General features: G+C 45.8%; 1 protein-coding gene across 1 annotated transcript in view; it reads right to left on the reverse strand.

The window, feature by feature from the left end:
- agrn (agrin) overlaps positions 1-16066 on the reverse strand; it is a 157795-nt gene extending 141729 nt beyond the window's left edge. The window contains exons 1-2 of the mRNA XM_083976317.1: positions 13801-16066; positions 9583-9621 (exon numbers count right to left, since the gene is read on the reverse strand). Of these exons, the coding sequence (XP_083832443.1) occupies positions 9583-9621; positions 13801-13966 (205 nt within the window). The 5' untranslated portion in view covers positions 13967-16066. The remainder of the gene's footprint in view (positions 1-9582; positions 9622-13800) is intronic.
- Between the last annotated feature and the right edge of the window lie 2757 nt (positions 16067-18823).

Consider the following 18823-nt stretch of genomic DNA (forward strand, 5'->3'; position numbering starts at 1 on the left):
GTTGTGCAGAAAACAGCACACATGACGTCTACAGTAAAAGGCTTCAGGTCGACCTGCAGCAGCGTGTAGTGCTGGTGTCAGTCTGCACCTCACACACTGAACCAAGTCAGACTCTGTAGGTGAAGTCCAAGAGGGACTTCGCGACTGACGGAAAGACCAGAGAAGCATTCACAAAAAGTTTTGATAGATAAACCGCTGTCTTTCTGGGATTATGGCCCAATTCCAATCCGACCCCTCACGGACTCACTGACTTAGAGGCGCGTTCACGGGAAGTCTGTGAGTGTGTGAGGGCTGTTCCGTTGTCAGATCATCAAGTCAGTGAGTCAGTGAATGAGCCCTTACTGCCCCCTTACCGTAAGTCAGCACCGATGCTGACTTTGGGTAGGGGAATTACCCACAGTTCATAGCGTTGTGAAGTCAAACCATAACACAGGGGATGCCGTCGGAACGCAAGTGTTAAAAAAAAAAGAAATTAACACAAGTAGTCAGAGAGAGCTCCGCCACTCTCTTTATTGTTAATGGACAGGAGCCAAAAAAAAGGAATAAATAAAAAGAAAAGAAGAAGTTTACTGTCAGTGTTAACGTGCAGTTTGTGATTATTGATGATGATTTGATCAGATCTGATCCAGGAATATTTTGTTTTGAGTCTGCCTCCCTCGCACACCTTGTGCGTATTGAAATTACAGTAAATTTATCGGTCCAAGACCGGAGTCAACAACATGTTGTTGTCAAGGTAACGTGTCGTGAGAGTGGGTAAGTGCTGTTCCATTCATGTTTACAGCATCTGGACCCTCACAGACTCTCACACTCTGTCACTTAGAGCTGACGTCACTTTAGTCAGTGAGGGTTCAGGGCTTGAGTCTTTAGGGGGCGGATTGGAATTGGGGGTAAGTTCTGTGGAGAGATGAAACCAAAGCAGAGCTCTCTGGGAATGCAACGCATCAGTTTGTGTATCGGCGATGAAAGGAAAAGAACATCCTACCTACAGTGAAACATGGTGGAGGCTTCTATCATGCTGCGGGGCTGCTTTGTTGCCTCTGGTACTGGAGGTATTCAATGTATCAAAGGGATGATGAAATCAGAAGATTACCAAGGTATTTCAGAGCGAAATGTGTCAGGAAACTGGGCCTGAGGCAAAAGGTCTCGGGTGTTTCAGCAGGACAACGACCCCAGAACTCACATCCAGCAGCACAAAAGAATGGTTGAAAAGGGAAAGATGGAGTGTTTTAAAATGGTCAGCAATGAGTCCTGACCTAAATCCCATTCAAAACTTTTAGGAGAGAACTGAAATCTACCATCTGCAAAAAAAGAAAAAAGGAAAAAAAGCCATTCAGCAAAGTTAAAAGAGTGTGAACAGCCAGCAGTGAAGGAGTGGCAGGAGCAAGAAGGTGCAAGAAGCTGCTACAAGAAACATTCAGAGCTGCTGCTGCTGCAGTCAAATATCCATGAAGGATGTTGATAACTGTGCCTGTGGTTTGTAAAATTTCACTAGTATGCAAGTTTTTTTCCCCTATTGTTCAGGGGTCTTTTTATTCAAATATTCTGATGAAACAAAATTGATTCATTCGCATTTATTTCCAAAAGATATTCTGAAATATGTATTTGAAATTCATGGAGTGCCAATAACTTTGACTGTATGTTCATCTGCTTTGTGCAGCCAATACAACACCTTAACTTCCCACTTGGGGTAAAAAAAAAAGAAAGAAAAGAAACACAACAGCTAAATTGGTCGTACTATCCCTTGTTCTTTATTCCACTTCCATCTCTCTATCCCTCTCTCTCTCTCATTATGGAAATCAGTGAGCAGGCAGACACACGAGGTTGTTGGAATACTAAGCACACTCTTTATTTGTTCCCATGCACACACACACACATTCGCTGAGGTGTATGGCAAATGAAAAAAAAAACTGTGGGTGATGCAATATAATGATGAATTAAATGCAGGGGGAGTGAACAAAACACTGTACACACATAAAGCCGGCTCATTTCAGCCCCAGTGCACAAAATTCATCATGTAGCTGTTTACAGACAGAGAGACAGAGAGACAGACAGGCAGAGAGACAGAGAGGCAGACAGCGACGAAGGAAGTTCTCAGCCTCTGTGCTGAATTTTATTTTTTTAAATTGAATGGCTGGTTATCTCCATGGCCTGAATGCTGACTACTTAAGCCCAAATTATATTTTCCGTATCAGTGTAGTCACAAGGGTCTGTGTGACATAAATTTTCTCATCAGCTCAGGTCACCCCAAATTTATAACTCAGCGTCCTTATTGTACCTATACAGGCATGGACACTGTGCACACATGTGGAAACACATGTGTGCAGTGATCCGTGTACATTATCCCATGTATAAATCTCCTAATTTCAGAATTTATGAGGCATGACTAGTGGCTTTTACAGCCCGTACAGTTCACAGAGGTGAACATTGTTGCAGCTGAAGAACTGAGGTGACTGAACTGACAAGCCGATTAAACTTATTTGTCTTGTTTATGAAGGTGCAATGTATTGTAATAGTGAAGAGAGCTCTGTGCCGATAAGAGGATGGATCATCTACCACTTATCGTTGCATCATTCATACCGTTTAGTTCTAGTGGTTTGTTTTTCTTTATGCACAAGACATTATCATTAGATGTGACATTTATTGCATTGCTTGCTTACACTAGATGTATTCATTCATTTCCATAGACATAACCCTGTATGTCATTTAAGTGGGGTTTCATATTCAGTATGCAGATCATTAAAAGGTCGTGAATGGATAGATTGTGAAGAACTGTTATGGAAAAACGACTCAGTGTGTAATTCAGAGAGGAGGCAGATTATGTGAAATAACATTTCCGAGGTGAAGTGCACATCTGAGAAAAGTTTTTTTTTTTTTTTGTCTCTTGTGCGCCGGCTTCAGGACACGGTCAGAAGTCAGTAAGTTTTCCTGTCACAGATGAACTCACTGACCACTGCAGGGCTAAACCGGCAATTCTACAACTTACAGATACAGGCGCAGAGTACAAACTGCAGAAATGCCCTGTAGGAACATGCATAAATAGTATTTTAGACTTTGACAAGTAGATAAACTTTACCCTCCACAATGTCCCTGACTCGCACTGTGTCACGCTGAAGCATATAATATATTGTCTCCCTTCACTCCCCAGGCTACAATATGTAATATATACAGTATATTATCTGCATTTCTGTGAGTTTCTTTACACAGAGGGAGAGGGCTGAGCAGAGACATTGAAATCATACTGATTTACAGTCTTTTTCTCTTTGTTTCTCTCTTTGTCTCAATAGCTGCTGCCCTCTGCCTCGCTCTCTGCGAGCATAAATCTTATTAAAGCTCGGTGACAGGGCAGCGATCAGCATGCTACACAGACACATACACACAACCCACAGCACAACGTGATGAAATCCCCCTCTTTCTGGCTGCTGGTGGGTGTATGTGTGTGTGTGATTGCGACTGGAAAAAAAAGAAAATTTAAAACTAGCAGGGTGTAAATGGTGTCGCTGACATGCTGCTGCACCATGTGTCAGTGTGTTGTAATTGTGTCCAGTGGAGCGTCTCACATATATTCAACACGCACACACACGCACACATTCTGGTTGACGTCAGGTCCAGAGGAGCGACCCACTGTGTGTGTGTGTGTGTGTGTGTGTGTGTGGTTGTGTGTGGTGTGTGTGTGTGTGTGTGTGTGTGTGTGTGTGTGTGTGTGTGTGTGTGTGTGTGTGTGTGTGTGTGTGTGTGCGCGCTTGTTAACAAGGGGTTGTGTTTTTCTGTGCTCGTTGCAGATGGAGTCACAGAACAAGCAGTGAATTAGGAATAAAATGTTCACCAGGATGGAGGCACGAGGCTCTACTGTGACTACTTCACTGGATTGGTCCACATCTCGTTGCCACGACAACCACCAATAAATGCACTGGTGTGGAAAACAATCAATATCATCACTTGAAATTTGAGAATTTGTGTGTGTGCCGGGGTCAGGTTAAAGGTGGGAGTACAGAATTGATAGTTTCCTGCTCTATGTGAGCCCCCAAGGAACACACACAGACGCACACAAAACAACAAATTCATCACACATTCTCAACTGGGACAAAAAGTTGATACAAACTGTAAAATTGGATGTTAGGGGCTCTGTAACATGTGTATGTGTGTTCGTGCAATCTGTAAACAATGTTTCTGGCTGAGTGAAGAAAAACAAGAAGCAAGGGGTGAAATGTTCAAGAGACAGTGTGTGTGCGTGTGTCTGACAGAACGAGAGAGGCCAAGAGAGCACTGAACTGCAGATGCCTGACTCTCACAGAAACCTTCTGCTTCCCTGCAGAAAACTGAGACACGTACAGACTCTGTGCAACGCTGTGGATACTGTCGGCTCCCAGCAAAATGCTCCATTAACTTCAACTCCTTCTTAATAAGGAAAACACTGACTGCGATGCAGGACTCCACTAATAGCAGGATATCACGGCGCAATATTGTTCGGCAACACGTTGACACGGCAAGCCACTTATTTTCCTCTAATTAATAACCTGACAATGAAATTTGACGCACTGGTTACACTTCCCAGTGTGGTTATTTTCTGACATCGCCACCCAACAATTAAATTAGAGCCTGCCCATCACGGCTTAAAGTGGATGAGGACGAGTCCCTATTTTGAAATAACTTGCTGCTGTGTTAATGAGAAGGAATGAAGCCACACGGCCTATTTCCCCCCGGTGCCGAGCGGCTGCCGTCGCCATCAACATGCGAAGAACATAGAGAGCCCATTTAAAGCGACATTAGGCCAATCTGCATGCTAATTACATCCAATATATGACAAAGAGCTGAGAAGGGCTGTGCTTTCAACCATCCCTCTGCACCGTCGTGCTGAGCGATAAGGGCTTCGATAAGCAGCTAGAAACTATTAATTAGCTCCCATGGATTCATACTGTTGGGAGGGGGGGGTTGTTTATCCATTCCTGATACACTCATTCCTTCCATTTTCTTTCAGAGAGTCAGCATATTGAACATTTGCTCTATTTCATTGTTTTAATCTCTTGCTCTGCCGTGAGAGAGAGAGAAATCAGTCGTTCAAAGTTTGGATCATTTTTACTGCGCTGCTAACGAGGCAAAATAAAAAAGTTACCAATCCCAATGCTGCCATCACTGGAAGCTTTCATCACTGTGGAGGTACGATTGTATATTCATGATTCAAATAGGAGTCAAAGGCTGTGCTAAAAAAACCACATGCTGAAAAATGTATCGATTTGCATTCTGGCTTTTTAACATTTATCTGGAAACAGGTGGACATTTAAAAAGCTGATTGAAGCCATGATGTGTGGATGGCAATCACACCTCCGCACGGCCTCTGTCTGTAAAAACAGACAGGATTAATGCCATGAAATCGGACGTGGCTATCAGGGTTTCTGGCCCACAGCTTCCTGATCACAGCCACAGATATCTCAGCGTCCACATCAAAGAGCTGCTGATCCTCGCGAGGTCCTGGAATAACCCGCATCAACAGTCAGCGTGGGGTCTCTCTCTCCGCAGCTCAGGGACGTCTCAAAGCAAACCCGCATCACTAACTTGTGTAAACAATTACTCGTGTCACAGGGAATCAAAAGCAAATAGCAGTGCACTTTACAGCTCTGGCTCGCTCTCTTTTCTGGTTAATATTTTTGTTTTTTGTCTCTTCTTTGGACGGCTGCTTCCAACCCACCCTGGCAGATCGATAGCGGGTGAGCTGAGGTGAGGTGAGGCGAGTGGGAAACGCTGTCAAAGACGGATGGTGAGATGTGGGGGGTTGATGGGACTTTGCTAATTCCTTCGCCTTTGCCTTTGACCTTCGTTTATGAAAAAAAAAGAAAAAAATCCTACTTACTGACTCCTTCACAAAAGCATCTGCTGAGTCCACACAGACGCAGGATGAGACACGCTATCACAGCACCAAGGTTAGGATGCAGAGTTCAGCTGTGCAGTTTTGAAAGCTCTGTGTACTTTAAAAAGGGCAACAAACTTTGCGTTGATAAAGTCAAGGCTGCCTGGAGCCCGCTCTGCTCCGCATCCCCCCCTCCCCCTCCCCACCCCACCAGCCTCCACAATAGCGGGATAACAAGCTGCTCTCTGTTAAAAGCCGGACATGACAACTCTTCTGTGAAATCGTAATCCTGGAGAGGCAACTTTACAGTGTACCTTTGATATCTTGATGTGAGACATTCTCAGGCTGTACCCCCGCCCCGGCCCAAAGATGAGGTAGATATTTTGCCTCTGTTGTGTGAAATCTATGATGTGAAAAGATTTAATTAAGATAGGCCGAGGAGTCATAATTAATTCTGCCTCTCTCAGAGTCAGGCTTACTGTCAAGAACACAGGGAAAGGCTCCAGCGGAATAAATTACACGGGCGCCCTGTGTGTATGTGTATGTGTATGGGTGTGTGTTTATGTGTGTGTGTGTGTGTGTGTTTTTTTTTTTCCCCCTGCCCCATCTAAGGGGGTAATGGGTTTGGAGCGCTTAGTAACAGTATTCTCCCAGAGCTAACAAAGAGTTATGTCAGTTCTTTAGGAAGTGCTCGTGCTCTCAAAGTGTAAGTAAGCTCGCTAGCACTTTTTTCAGGTGTCCCAGCATCTTAGATCATATCACATTTCAGTCCAGGAGTTTATTTTGTCTGGCAGTGAGGAGCATCCACTGGGGAAACGCTGTCAGTGACAAATGCGAAAGCGAAAGGAATCGCAGCGAATGGGCTCCTGCCAGGCAGGTTGTTGTAGAGACGCCTACAGTCACAGGAGACCTCTGAACTGTCTGAGGCTCTGCTCTTCCATTACACTTCCATTCTTTTCCGTCACTGGCCTATTTCGAATCTTGTCTGGCCACTGTGTTTTTTTTTCCCAAGAGGTTGAAAAAGGATGAAATGAAGGATGCCTTAAGGGAGTCATCTACACCTTATTTTCTTCTCAGCCCAAAGACCTTGAGAGAGAACTCAAGAGGTGAATCGTTTTTTTTTTTTATTTGTCCTTGTTCAGTTACAACTAGATTTGTTTTAAATCCCATAAGATCAATTCCTGGTTTAAAACAAATCCCTGTTACATCTCTATAAAATACGGTAAATGACAGAAATGTACACAGTGACATTGTATCTGATGTGACTACTGCCTCCTTCCTTTGTCCTTTGAGAGAGGACAAACAGTGTTTTCACTGGATGTGGACACTGACAACTGTGGGGGGCCACAAGCCTCGTTCATCGAGTGTTTCTCATGGTCGACCCCTCTTCCAGAGTCCAATGCTAATCCCTCAAGCTGCAAATTCTCTGAGTTTTTTTTTTTTTTTTTCTGCTTTGGCCAAACACGCAACAACTGTCTTATTATCAGGAGACGACAGGCAATAATGAGTGCAGTCTGAGCCAAGCAACTGCAGCTTTGAGCTTTCAAAGAAATAGCCTAATTAAAGGCTGCTTTGTGACTTTTGTCACTTTTTTTGACTGGTGATTATAGGCCATTCATTGGGGAGGGTTCGTCAGCTATTTGCGGGTGGCGCTCACCATAAATATCATCTAAGAGCCCTGCTTATGTTGTGCCGAACCTGCATTTTTTTTCCCTCCCTCCATCCAACTCCCAAGATTCTCTCAGTCTCATTTGCAGAACAAATTCCTTTAGTTTCTGCAGAATCCTCCTCGTGCTAATAAGGACGTTTCATCAATGGCAGTTCAGAGACAAGCTAGGCTGTTTAAAAATGCAGACTCCTTGGTATCTTGTCTGTGATTTCCTGTAATTAAGTACTGGAGAGTCGGGCGTCCTTGGCACTGAGGACAAGTTCAGTAGAAAGAGCTCTGCGCTCTTTGGAGCAGATTTGACTAATGGCAGAGCTATATCAGCCCTCCGCTGGTCTACAACATCTTCTAAATTGCCCCTCCACCACTACTATAACTATACATTTCCAACAAGTGGCCTACTGTCGTATATGGGCCAACTCTAATTGTCTCACTAATCTCTCCAGTGTTGAATGACCCAGAGAAAGTGCGTCCCACAGGGCAGGCTTACCCCCGCTGATTGGAGGCTTTACTTTTTGTTTTCCTTGGCATATTAAAACAGCATAGGCTGCTGATGGAAAGCCTACAAAACTATTGGAAATGTAATTAAGGGTTAGCAGCAGCTTTTAAACGGTTGACTAGTGCAGAAACAAACTGTGCCCCTCGCACAGCAAAAACTTTAATACATGGGAAATGAGTGGCTCAATCGATAAGCAGGGCGTTATTTCTTTTGTAGAGGGAAATTCAATGGAGGACAGAAATGGGCCGCCTCGCTGCCTGCAACTGTTTCTCATTTTCCTGGTGGAGAGGCAAAGTTTTATGGCAACATTTGCTTCAGAAAAATACAAATAGAGGCCTCTCCGTGAGAAATAATGATTTGACAAGTCAATTTCATCTGTCATTAAAACAAAAACAAATAGCTGCTGTAAAGTGTGCCAGCTGCAATTCAATCTACTGAGTTTTGTGATGAGGCACAAAAAGGGGAAGTAACACAAAGCTCACCCGCTCGCTCCTCAGGTGCAGAGGTGAGGGCCAAGTTGAGAAACTCTCCAATCAAGCACAATTATTTGCTGGAGCCAAAACGGCACCGCCATTTCACATCGACAGCAAACGGCCCATTGTCCCGACTCCGCCATACCATCATAATAAACCCACCTCTAATTTGACACTTTTTTACCACTGTTCCAAACAAGCCGGCCTATGGAGCAATTATCAGAAACAGAGTAAGCAAGCCCCCACTGTGGCCTTTTGTCATCTGGCATGTCCTCTGGCATCAGCTGGCTGGCAGGGATCATTAGAAGTATTTTCTCTCCTTGTGTTGTCTCCCACCAAACCTCTGGCTTTGTAGCTGTCACACAAGCGGGATTAGACAACACCTTTAGAAGCTAGTAGGAGTCCATCCCTGGCTCGATGTCTGTGCAGTAAGGAAGTACAACACCAAAGTCTATCAAACACTGCCTCGCTGTGCTGCCTCTGATAAATATTCATGATAGCAGCTTGAAAACCAGCTGTTTTCCTCCAATTAAAGCTTGCAGAGATCCACCGTTTTGGAAATAAACTGTTACTTTTTTTAATTAACGGCTAATGTTGCTGGACCAAAAAAAACAAGCGAAACAATGCATTGCATTGCGGCGATTTATACGTGTTGCGTGGGACAAGGTACATGTGGATAACAACGTGAGGTGATGGTGCAGCTCTGTGGCCGTGGTCTAGGAACATCCAGCAGTCTTAAGCAATGCAGATCACTCAGGGACATGGAGGGATATTATCCTATTAGAGCCCATCAGAAAGATGTGAATCCTGCTGCAGTTAACAGGTATTGAACATCAGCCCAACTAGCTGTGTGGAGCAGATCAAATCAAGTCATCAAAAGATCCCTCTCACATCAAAGCCCTGAGCAGACCTGGCCACGTGCCTGTCATACCAACAGTGTGGAAACAAAAAAAAAGCATGGAAGCCAAATCTGCCGCTGCAGACGGACAGCAGCTGCCTGCTTCAAAGGCGCCCATGGCCGTCTGAGGTCATTATTTGCAGGCCCCCCACTAAACGCCAGTGGTCAGTGAAGGACAGCGGAGAGAAACCATAGAGGACTTACCATCAGGAGGCTGGGCCGGTGTGAAGTGAGGAGGTTTGTCTGAAAGAGATAAAAAAAAAAAAGAAAGAGAGAGAAATGGGTTTTTAGTTTTGGTGAGATTCAGAGGCTTCCCAGGGGTAGGGGCACAGTAATTGAGTTGCTCCAAAAAAAAGAAAAGAAAAGACACATTTCTGTCTACAGGTCTGGCTTTTCTATCTAACACATTCTAATGCAGTGACCGGGCCCCAGAGGGATGCAGCTGAGCTAATCGACGGGGCTACATTTCAGAGATAGCGGTATCATCATTGTTCCGTCGTTCATTATTTCTCTGGTCTACTCATCCCCAAACCACACGCCGTGACTTTTGATGTTATAAGAGCACATGAGAGATGAGAACACAGGTGGAAGAGAGGCTTGGCTGTTTTGTTTTGAATTAAAAAAGACTTCAGATAGGATTTGGAATTTCTCAACGGAGCTGACATACTGTACACCAATGAAAAACACTCTGCTGCCCCCCCCCCACCCACCACCAGCAGCAACCATATGCAGAATAAATCACAACTCTCTTTCCCCCCTAATATATCAGATGACATCATCGTTCTGCTCTCCCTGGGTGAACACCCAGCAGACGATGACATAAGGCGCGTTGGTCTTTGGGAACTATAAAACAAGACCTATGGTGTCAGATGACAGAGGGTGGAGCAGCAGTCAGGGGAAATATCTCATGCAACCTGAGGCCATTGCAGGTTTGACACCTTGATGCTAGAAAAATGAGGTCAGACTAAACCAAACTGTGTGAATGGATCAGTAAGAAGAACCTACTGTATCATGAAAAAATGGAACAAATGCTAAAACTTACTTTTAGCCTAAGAGGGTTCCAATTATTTATATTGTCAGGTAAACAATGTGTAACCTGCAGATATCAAATTTACAAATTCTCACATGAGACACTGGAACCAAAAATAAAACGACTTTTGTCCTGTTTAAATTTGATTAATTTCCTGTAGATTGGCTCATTAATTAAACAACGATAATTTAATCAGTGTACAACATACCTGCCAGTTGGTGAGACAGGCATGGGAAACATATGGCAGTGGAGGATGCAAAGCTATGAAAAAAAAAAAAAAAAGTACGAGAGCTGAATCTTGTCGAGCCATATTTTGTGTTTCTCACACAAGACAATCCTCATCAGAACTCTGTGATTTCCGTCATCAAGTGGGCCGCCTCGCACAAACATGGCGAGCACCAGCATTGCACACACTGGTCACAGTTTACCAGGGCACTGGAGTACCAAGCACGAAAACCCACCCAAACCAAACCAAACCAAACCATCTGCACACTCTGTCAACTCAGCCGTCTGACTCACTAAGCAGAGCCCCGATGAGCTGTCAGAGCTGCCTGCAGCGAACAAACACACCAGCAACACACACACACACACGCATTCAGGAAGGATGTGCAGCCACCCAGCCATCTCTCCCATGTCTCTTCACTGTGAGGGATAATGAGGAAGATAAAACACATCACATCAATTACTCCGCTAACACATTTTTCCGGGACCCTGTCAACCACTGCGCCGAAGCCTTTCTCAGGACTTATGCGATACCCGCCGGCATCCCGAGACGCAACTGAGTTTTAAATTCTGGCTCACTTAAAATTGCTTGTCAACAGCCGGGCTTTGGGGGGAGAAAGAGCGAGAGAAAGAGTGATTGTGTGTGTGTGAGAAAATGAGGAGAGAGGGGAGAGGCAGGGATGGTGCTAGAGGGGAGGTATAGGGGGGATGCTGGAGTTGAGGTGGTTCAAGAAAATGTATTTTTTTTTAAAAACGCATGGAACCGAGAATAGCATGAGGAAGACACAGAAGTTCTGTTAAAAGTGTAAATGAGCAGACACACAAAAGCCAGACTGTACATACTTGTCTTGCATCCGTGAGCACGTCTGAGCACATGCAAACAAACACAAATAAATACAGACCAGACGTACCCACAGCACAAGGCAGAGAATAAGAAGAGGAGAAGGTGGCGTTCAAAGTGGGCCGAGACGGCGAGGGAGGCATAGCTAAACGATTTCTTCAACATTTCCATAACGAAAGGACAAGATAAGGTCTGTACATAAACATATCAGCCTTTCCCATCTCCCTCCGCACCTGGAAAAGCCCGCGCGGGCTCCCGAGCCTGTGTGAATGTCACAACATGGCACATCATTCACCCTATATCTTCGGCAAATCAATATGTGTCTGACTGTGACATTTAGCCGTGTGCACAAAGAGGAGCGTGCGTGTAGGTCTTTGTATGCGTGTTATACCTTCCCCTCTTTGGTGATGTATGGTTGTACAGAATGATAAAGCGACTGTGTGTCTGTGTGTGGGCTCCGCTGGCAGGTGGATGGGGTTTAAGAAGTGTGTGTGTGTGGGGGCGGGGGGGTTATAGAGTGTATGTGTGTACATGCTTGTGTGTGGATAAGCTTCACCCCATATGGTGACAACAGAAATTGGAAATCTGAGGCTCCATGACTCCTCTAACACCCCTCCTCCTACCCAACACTCACATGCACATACGTCACCACTAGTAGCACTATCACTATCAAATCCAGCTGTCCTTGTGGCCGCACGGCGAGGAGCTTTCTGGCAGCGTATACCACACAGTCCCTTTTACCTCATCAATTTCAGCGGGGGGGAACATTTCTTTTCCCTCGGTCATCTGAAGGGGTGAAGATTGGCCCGGCTTTAACCGCGCTTGTATTAAATCTAATAGAATCTGTCTGGAAGGAATTGATTCAGTAACACAGGGAGGTTACAAATGAACCGTTCTCTTCCTGGTCACCCACATCTACCAATTAGAGCCAGAGTGAAAGCCTGGCAAACGGGACAGAAAAAGGCACGAAGCTAAGTCAACACAGAGTGAAATGCAAAGCAGTGGCACCCATCAGGCTACAGGGACTCTGCCTTGTACAAGTCAACAGCCCGATAACAGACGAAGAGAAAAGGGCTGACATGGAAGAACAAGCGTGGCTGAGGAGTATTAACAGCCTCTACCCTTTAAGAGTTGCTCAAATGCCACTTCAGCCTGAATCTGGCAGCATGAAGACAAACGTTAAGACGACGCTGAGCTCACTTATTTACTCACTCTTTACAATCTGCAAGTGATAATGCAACACGAGCCTTGCATAAATAACAGGCCTCTTTGGTGAGTTGAGAGGAATTTCACCTTTATCACAGTCTAAACTACACTCAGAAATAGACTCTCATTTAGTCTGTGCTGTGAGAGAGTGAGGAGGCTGCGAGAGGCAGCGTTCACACGAGCCGGTAAAGCAGGATAGAGAAGGAACACCTGAAGGTGTGTAAAAAAAAAAAAAAAAACAAGGTTGTGTGCAGGTGACTGGTGAATATCTATTTCAGTCGTGTTTTGAAAGCAAAGTGCTGGCCCTTTAAAGCTCAGCTTGTTGTGGGGAAGGCTGGGAACAGGTCTCAGTGCTTTTAAAGCACCATTTGAAACGTGTCTGTGGAATCAAGCATCAAGAACTGGCAGGTGTCAGAGCCATCCAACGGGTCAAGTGTTTGCACAGAAAACTGTGTGTTGCTATTGCACTGGGACTATGAGCACACTAGTATATTTATCCACATGGAAACCATCATTGGCTAAATGAAACTAATCTCTTATCAGAGCTGTTCTCAGGAAACTCTTTGACTACAACGCAAACATTATGCCTCAGCCTCTTAATGGGCCACTGTACTGTACTTTTAACAAACAGAGGGACGAGAATAATGCCGTGGGAGCAGACGACAGGAGGGAGTTGAGCAGTTCCAGGCCGAAAGACATTTTCTCATCCTCTGAAGGCATTTAATCATCATTTAATACTTCATCCCACAGTTCAAAGTAAATGCCAAGGCTTTGGAGAGGAGATATGAAACAGTTGTGAAAGCCTGCAGACGCACAATCAAGGAGAGTGGGGGGATGTGACTCTGGCCATCTTGATGTCCCTACTCAAGTGCAGATAAGACTGTTATGAGAGGAAAGGTGAACTTGGGGGTTGGGGGGTGGGGGTGGGGGGTTGAATGCAAACCTGTTTCTCTCCAGCTACATTCTGTCTCAATGCCAGGACTGCTGCTTTGATTTATTTGAGGTTTCTGGTCAGTAATCTATTGCCCGACAGTGACCCACACATGAAAAAAAATCTCAGTGGAGACAAATACAGTAGTAGTGCAACAGTAAAAGTTGGGTGTTTTCATCTGAACCAACGTACAGTTGTTGAGGAACAGGAGCACGGCGAAGCCCAGGGTGGATGTGGCCAGCAGGATCAGACAGATGTTGCAGGGGATCATAAAGTAGCGCACCACCAACGACACCTTGTGCTGGTACCTGCGGTCCCGCTCCGGTGGCGGCGGCGAGGGATAGTGGCACCCGCTCATGCTCCACTCCAATGACCCCCTCCCCTCCAGGGTGGAGGAGATGATGGGACGAGGAGGGCGACGAGGGGTGCCCAAAGACCCGTTGGAAAAAATGATGGCGGTGTGATAAGGGCAGATGAGGATGAAGAAAAAATAAAAAGCAAAAAAAAAAAAAGATCCGTAATGGTCGGTGTTTCAGCTGTGGTTCCAGCTGTGCACCGTGGCAGGGACCCGGTGACTGTTTCTGTCAGAGAATCGCAGCAGCAAGCTTTCAGCACTTTCCAAGTAACACATTTTTAGAGATAATAACATCCATTTGAGAAAAGAGGACAGACGGGGGGAGGGGGAGGGACAGGGATGTTGAACTCCTACAGCCCCCCACCTGTCCACGCAACCTCCATTCTGCCGTGCCCGCTGGGAAAAAGACAAACTAATGGGCTTTCAATGTGTGAGTATGTGTGACTGTGAGTGTGTGTGTACTGTGAAGTGGTTTATACTTACAGTGCGAATATGTGTGTGGATTTTAAGTGGGTGGTTGTAATGTGTTGGTAAATGCGTGTTAAAGCGCTTTTGGCACGTATGTGTGTGAGATGCACCTATGAGCCAGAAATTTGGGCATTAGCGATGTGGGCGTTGGGAATTGTCAAATATCCACGCGAGGAAAACTTCCACAGGAGCCCGACAGTAAATCCACAGAAAGTATCTTCTTCTTTTCCTCCCACAGTGACACTGACGGTGGAAATAGATGCACACACCCCCCCTCCTTCCTTTTCTTTTGTCAAAAAGCCTTTACAGGACAAGCCAAGGTCTGGTGCTCAGCAACAACATGTGTCACAGGTACTAACTTCCTCAGAGGTGACGGCTGAGCATCTTTCTCAGCTTCCCTGTGGATGCCGCCTGTTGGGGGCAAACAGTGGTTTGCAATGATTTGCCTGGCACTCCTCTAACTCAACAACAACTGCTCCTTTGTATCCGAAGGAGGTCTGTCTGGGCTGCTCCTGTCAGGGTGAAGAGATATACGACCACGGCGCCCAAACCTGACACCACCGTCACGGCAGCAACTTGAATCTTCTAGCCGGGTGGCTGGAAAGCAGCTGGCCGCCCCTCACTGGAACGTACGCTCCCAGGAGAACGGAGAAGAAGGTTTATTTTTTTCTCCTCCTCTTCTCCTCCTCAGCGTGCCTGCCACACCTCCTCGGTTCAATAACCTTTATTCCTGGCCGGTCTCAGTCCCAGTGTGTAAGCAATTTCCAAATCCCCCCCTACCCTCCCGCCTCACGCGTTGCTGATGTGTTGTGGCCGAAAACAGGTCAGTGGAAGTGGCGGAGAGAGAGAGAGAGGGGGTAAAAAAGTTGGGAGAGAAGAACGATCTCAATCTCTAAACCCCCCCTCCAACACTGGACCCGGCAGTGTGGAGACGTCTTCTCTTCCCCCGAGCTACCACGGATGAGCAGCAAAACACAGAGACAGTCTGAATGAATAAACGCAGAAGAAAAGGAGAGAAAACCTGTGTGTGTGATCAGAAATCAACCGAGAAGCTCGAGGCGGAGATTTGTTGGGCTTTCTTCCCTCATGTCAGCGCCGTGACAGAGAATCCCAACCACATAATGAGAGGAAAAAAGGTTCTTGGGTCCTGATGCTCGCAAGACTTGGGCTGATTCCGCTCCTTCTGTCAGAAAACAACTTGTCCCAGTCTTTTCTTTCTTTCTTTCTCTCTCTGTCCGTTTGTCGTCTCCCCTTTTACAAGCTTCCTCAAGCATCCAGTCCCTTCTTCATTGTCTCTGGTTGTCTTAGTCCAGAGGCGCTCTCCCTGAGTCCTGGTCACAAGGATTTATGCTCCAGCTTCTGCTCCGAGGGGATCCAACATTCACAGGCAGCCAAAACAACAAATTAGACTCCGGGTATTCATAGCGCGCTTAATCCCCCGGCAGCAGGTAGTGGTCCCAGTGTCAGCGCACTCAGTCAGCCAGCTGAAGCAGGGAGGAGTGTGTCAATGAGAGAAGTCAGCGAACAGACACACCAAGAGAGAGAGAGAGAGAGAGAGAGAGAGAGAGAGAGAGAGAGAGGGAAGTAAACGAGAGGGAGGAGGAGTGCTGGCAAAAGGAAAAGCAGCTCCTGACACTCCGGTCCACCTTACTGGTTTTTCTTGGGGGGGACGGGTGGGTGGAAGAAGGAGGGGGTGGGGGTAAAAAAAAGCTGCAGCGTGTCGCCGGTTTCCCAAACACTCTTCTCCTGAGCGCTCCTCTCTCAGCTCGTAGCCAGCGGAACGGATGAGCGCATAATGAGAGGGTGAGAGAGATATTGCGCGAGAGAGAGAGAGAGAGAGAGAGAGAGAGGGAGAGAAGGGTGGGGGGAGTGGATGAGGGGCCGTCTTTGACAAAGGCAGAGGGGAGGAGGGGGCTGGAGTTGGGTGAGGGAACAGGAAAAAAAAACGATTGAGAATAAAGGCTTTGGGGAGTAGTACTTGAGTCCTGTCAGAACGGAGGGGGGGGTGGGGGGGGGGGCAGCAACAGTGCAGCAGCAAAACAAAAGAGGGCCACGGTCTTGGGAGATGTCAACCAACTCCTCCATTTGTTTATAGACTAATCAAAAGAAAGTCTCTTCCACAAGAGCTGCAGAATTTCCACAAAGATTTAATGAGGCAGACGGAGAGAAAACAGGCATGAGGAGGGAGGACGAGAGCAAAACTTAAAAACATTAAAGTCAATCATGTATCCAGTCTCTTCAAAACAGCCTGACTCGCTTCTTTTTGACCGATATGCAGAGATAAAGCAGAGAAACTCCACACGCGTTCCACACTAATAAGCCAATATTCAATTAATTAACAATCCCATTTGGAGGTTGTTTTTTTTCTTGACTTACTTTAGTGACAAGTAAGAAGTGGTTTATTTCCCCTTGTCCTAAATAACATGGCAAAAATGAATATTCAGCAGATCTGGCAAATGATCTGAGGCGGAGGCACTTCTATTTATCTATCTCATAGCATGTAATGTTTTGCCCTTTTTAAAAGCAATGCATTACTGCTCCTCTAATGAGATAATGAGGTCAGAATAGAGGGGCGGTTACGCTGTGTTTTAGCAAGACCCTGCATCGATATCTACTTTGAACAAACTCGATGGCAGCAGGCGGCAGATGCAAGGCGGTATCTATCATCAATTATTTATGTTTTTTTTTCACTCTCTCTATCTGTGTCTCCATCTCCATCTCCATCTCCATCTCAGCCGTTCAACCCCCCATCCCACTCCTACCCTCCTCCCCACTCTGCGCTTTACACAAGGGTGCGCGCACACACACACACACACACACATACGCACTGATGGTGATGCACACAGTGGCTGCATCCACAGAGGAATTGCAATGAATGCACACACAATTGGCTTTTCTGTCTGATAGAAAGTAGCACATACACACAGAAAAATGGCTCCTTCTGTCTTTTTTTTTTTTTGTCTCTATCTGTTTTCAGTCTTACAGTCTCACACAACTTGAGCACACTCTTACACACACTGAGGTAGGTGATCTTGCTTCACTCCCAAAGTCATTTATCTCTCTGGACAGAGTGTTCATTCCCAGACCTAAGCTGAAGCTCCACGGGGGGAGACTCTAATATGAGGGGAAGCCGGTTTTCAGGCTGCCTGCAGTGGGTCAAGAGTTCAACCCCCTGATCATCAGCAACGCCACCCACCCACCCACCCACCCACCCAGAGGTGCCCCTCTCCCCCCCCTCTGCTCCTGCCAGACCCGACTCCCCCAGAGAGTCCTCGTCAGCTCACGTTGCATAACAAAACTTGATTGATGGACTGAATGGAAAGGAAAAAAGGAAACAGCTGCCGTCTTATTTGTTGCCTCTCTTTTGTCCTCCACCTCTCTTTTTTTTTTACTTTCATCCACAATTGTGTCTTCATCATTGTGCTGTTGCTCTCTGCCACTGGGAACTTCAGAGACTAAGAAGAACAACATAGCACGACTACAGCATCACAGGTTGAAACCAATGAAATGAAGTGCCAAACTCCCCCAGCAGAGGGCATTGGGGAGTCAGCCCACCAGTCTGCTCTGCTGCCACGACCCAAATAAAATCTTCTGTCGACATCAAAGCTCAGCTGCTTTGATCCATTTTTAATGCCACAAGTATCGCACAAGGTTAACATCTCTCTCTGAAGGCTTTGAAATGGCAATTTCCATTAAAGAGCCAAAGGAGCTGCTCCATTGTTTAATGGTCTGACAGGAGTGAGAGCTGTAGTGTGTGTGTGTGTGCATGTGTGTGTGCTTCTCTTTATGCAGAGGGTGAGAAATTTGTCGAGTTCAATAAGTGATTGACAATTATGCTTCAATCAATTACACATGAATGTGCGTGTGTGTCCCTGTGCGTCTGTGCATCCCAGCGCACATCCCGGTCTTCTGGCTGGCCTGCATTGATCCCATTGATCTGAGAGAAAACAGTTGGTGCCTTTTCTGATGGGCATTTTTCTCCTCCAAATATGTAGAGATAAAGATAATCTTGTGAGAAGAGGCTTCGCCGCTGAGACTTTTTTTTAAATGTAAAAGCACAAAAAGAAATTTCCTCACTTTTTGCATCATTTTTTATATGCTTTGCATACAAGCTACATTCACTCACAGAGTCGAGGGTCAAATCTTGCACAGTGAGATTTTTTTTTTTGCAACATTACAATGATAAATAGTTTCTAGTCAGCACTGTACTGTACTTGATAACACTATATTAGTGTTTATCAGTGCTCTGAGCAGAAGATGTGAATGTGTTTGTATTTTGTTTTGTACTTCAATGCACCGATGCTCCAAAGATTCCAACTGACTGTGAACATTTTACTGAGGCACTGAGGCAGATTCACAGGGAATAACTTGTCAGAGAAAGCCGCATTTTCT

Source organism: Trachurus trachurus (genome assembly GCF_905171665.1).
Source record: "Trachurus trachurus genome assembly, chromosome: 7".
Classification (NCBI taxonomy): domain Eukaryota; kingdom Metazoa; phylum Chordata; class Actinopteri; order Carangiformes; family Carangidae; genus Trachurus; species Trachurus trachurus.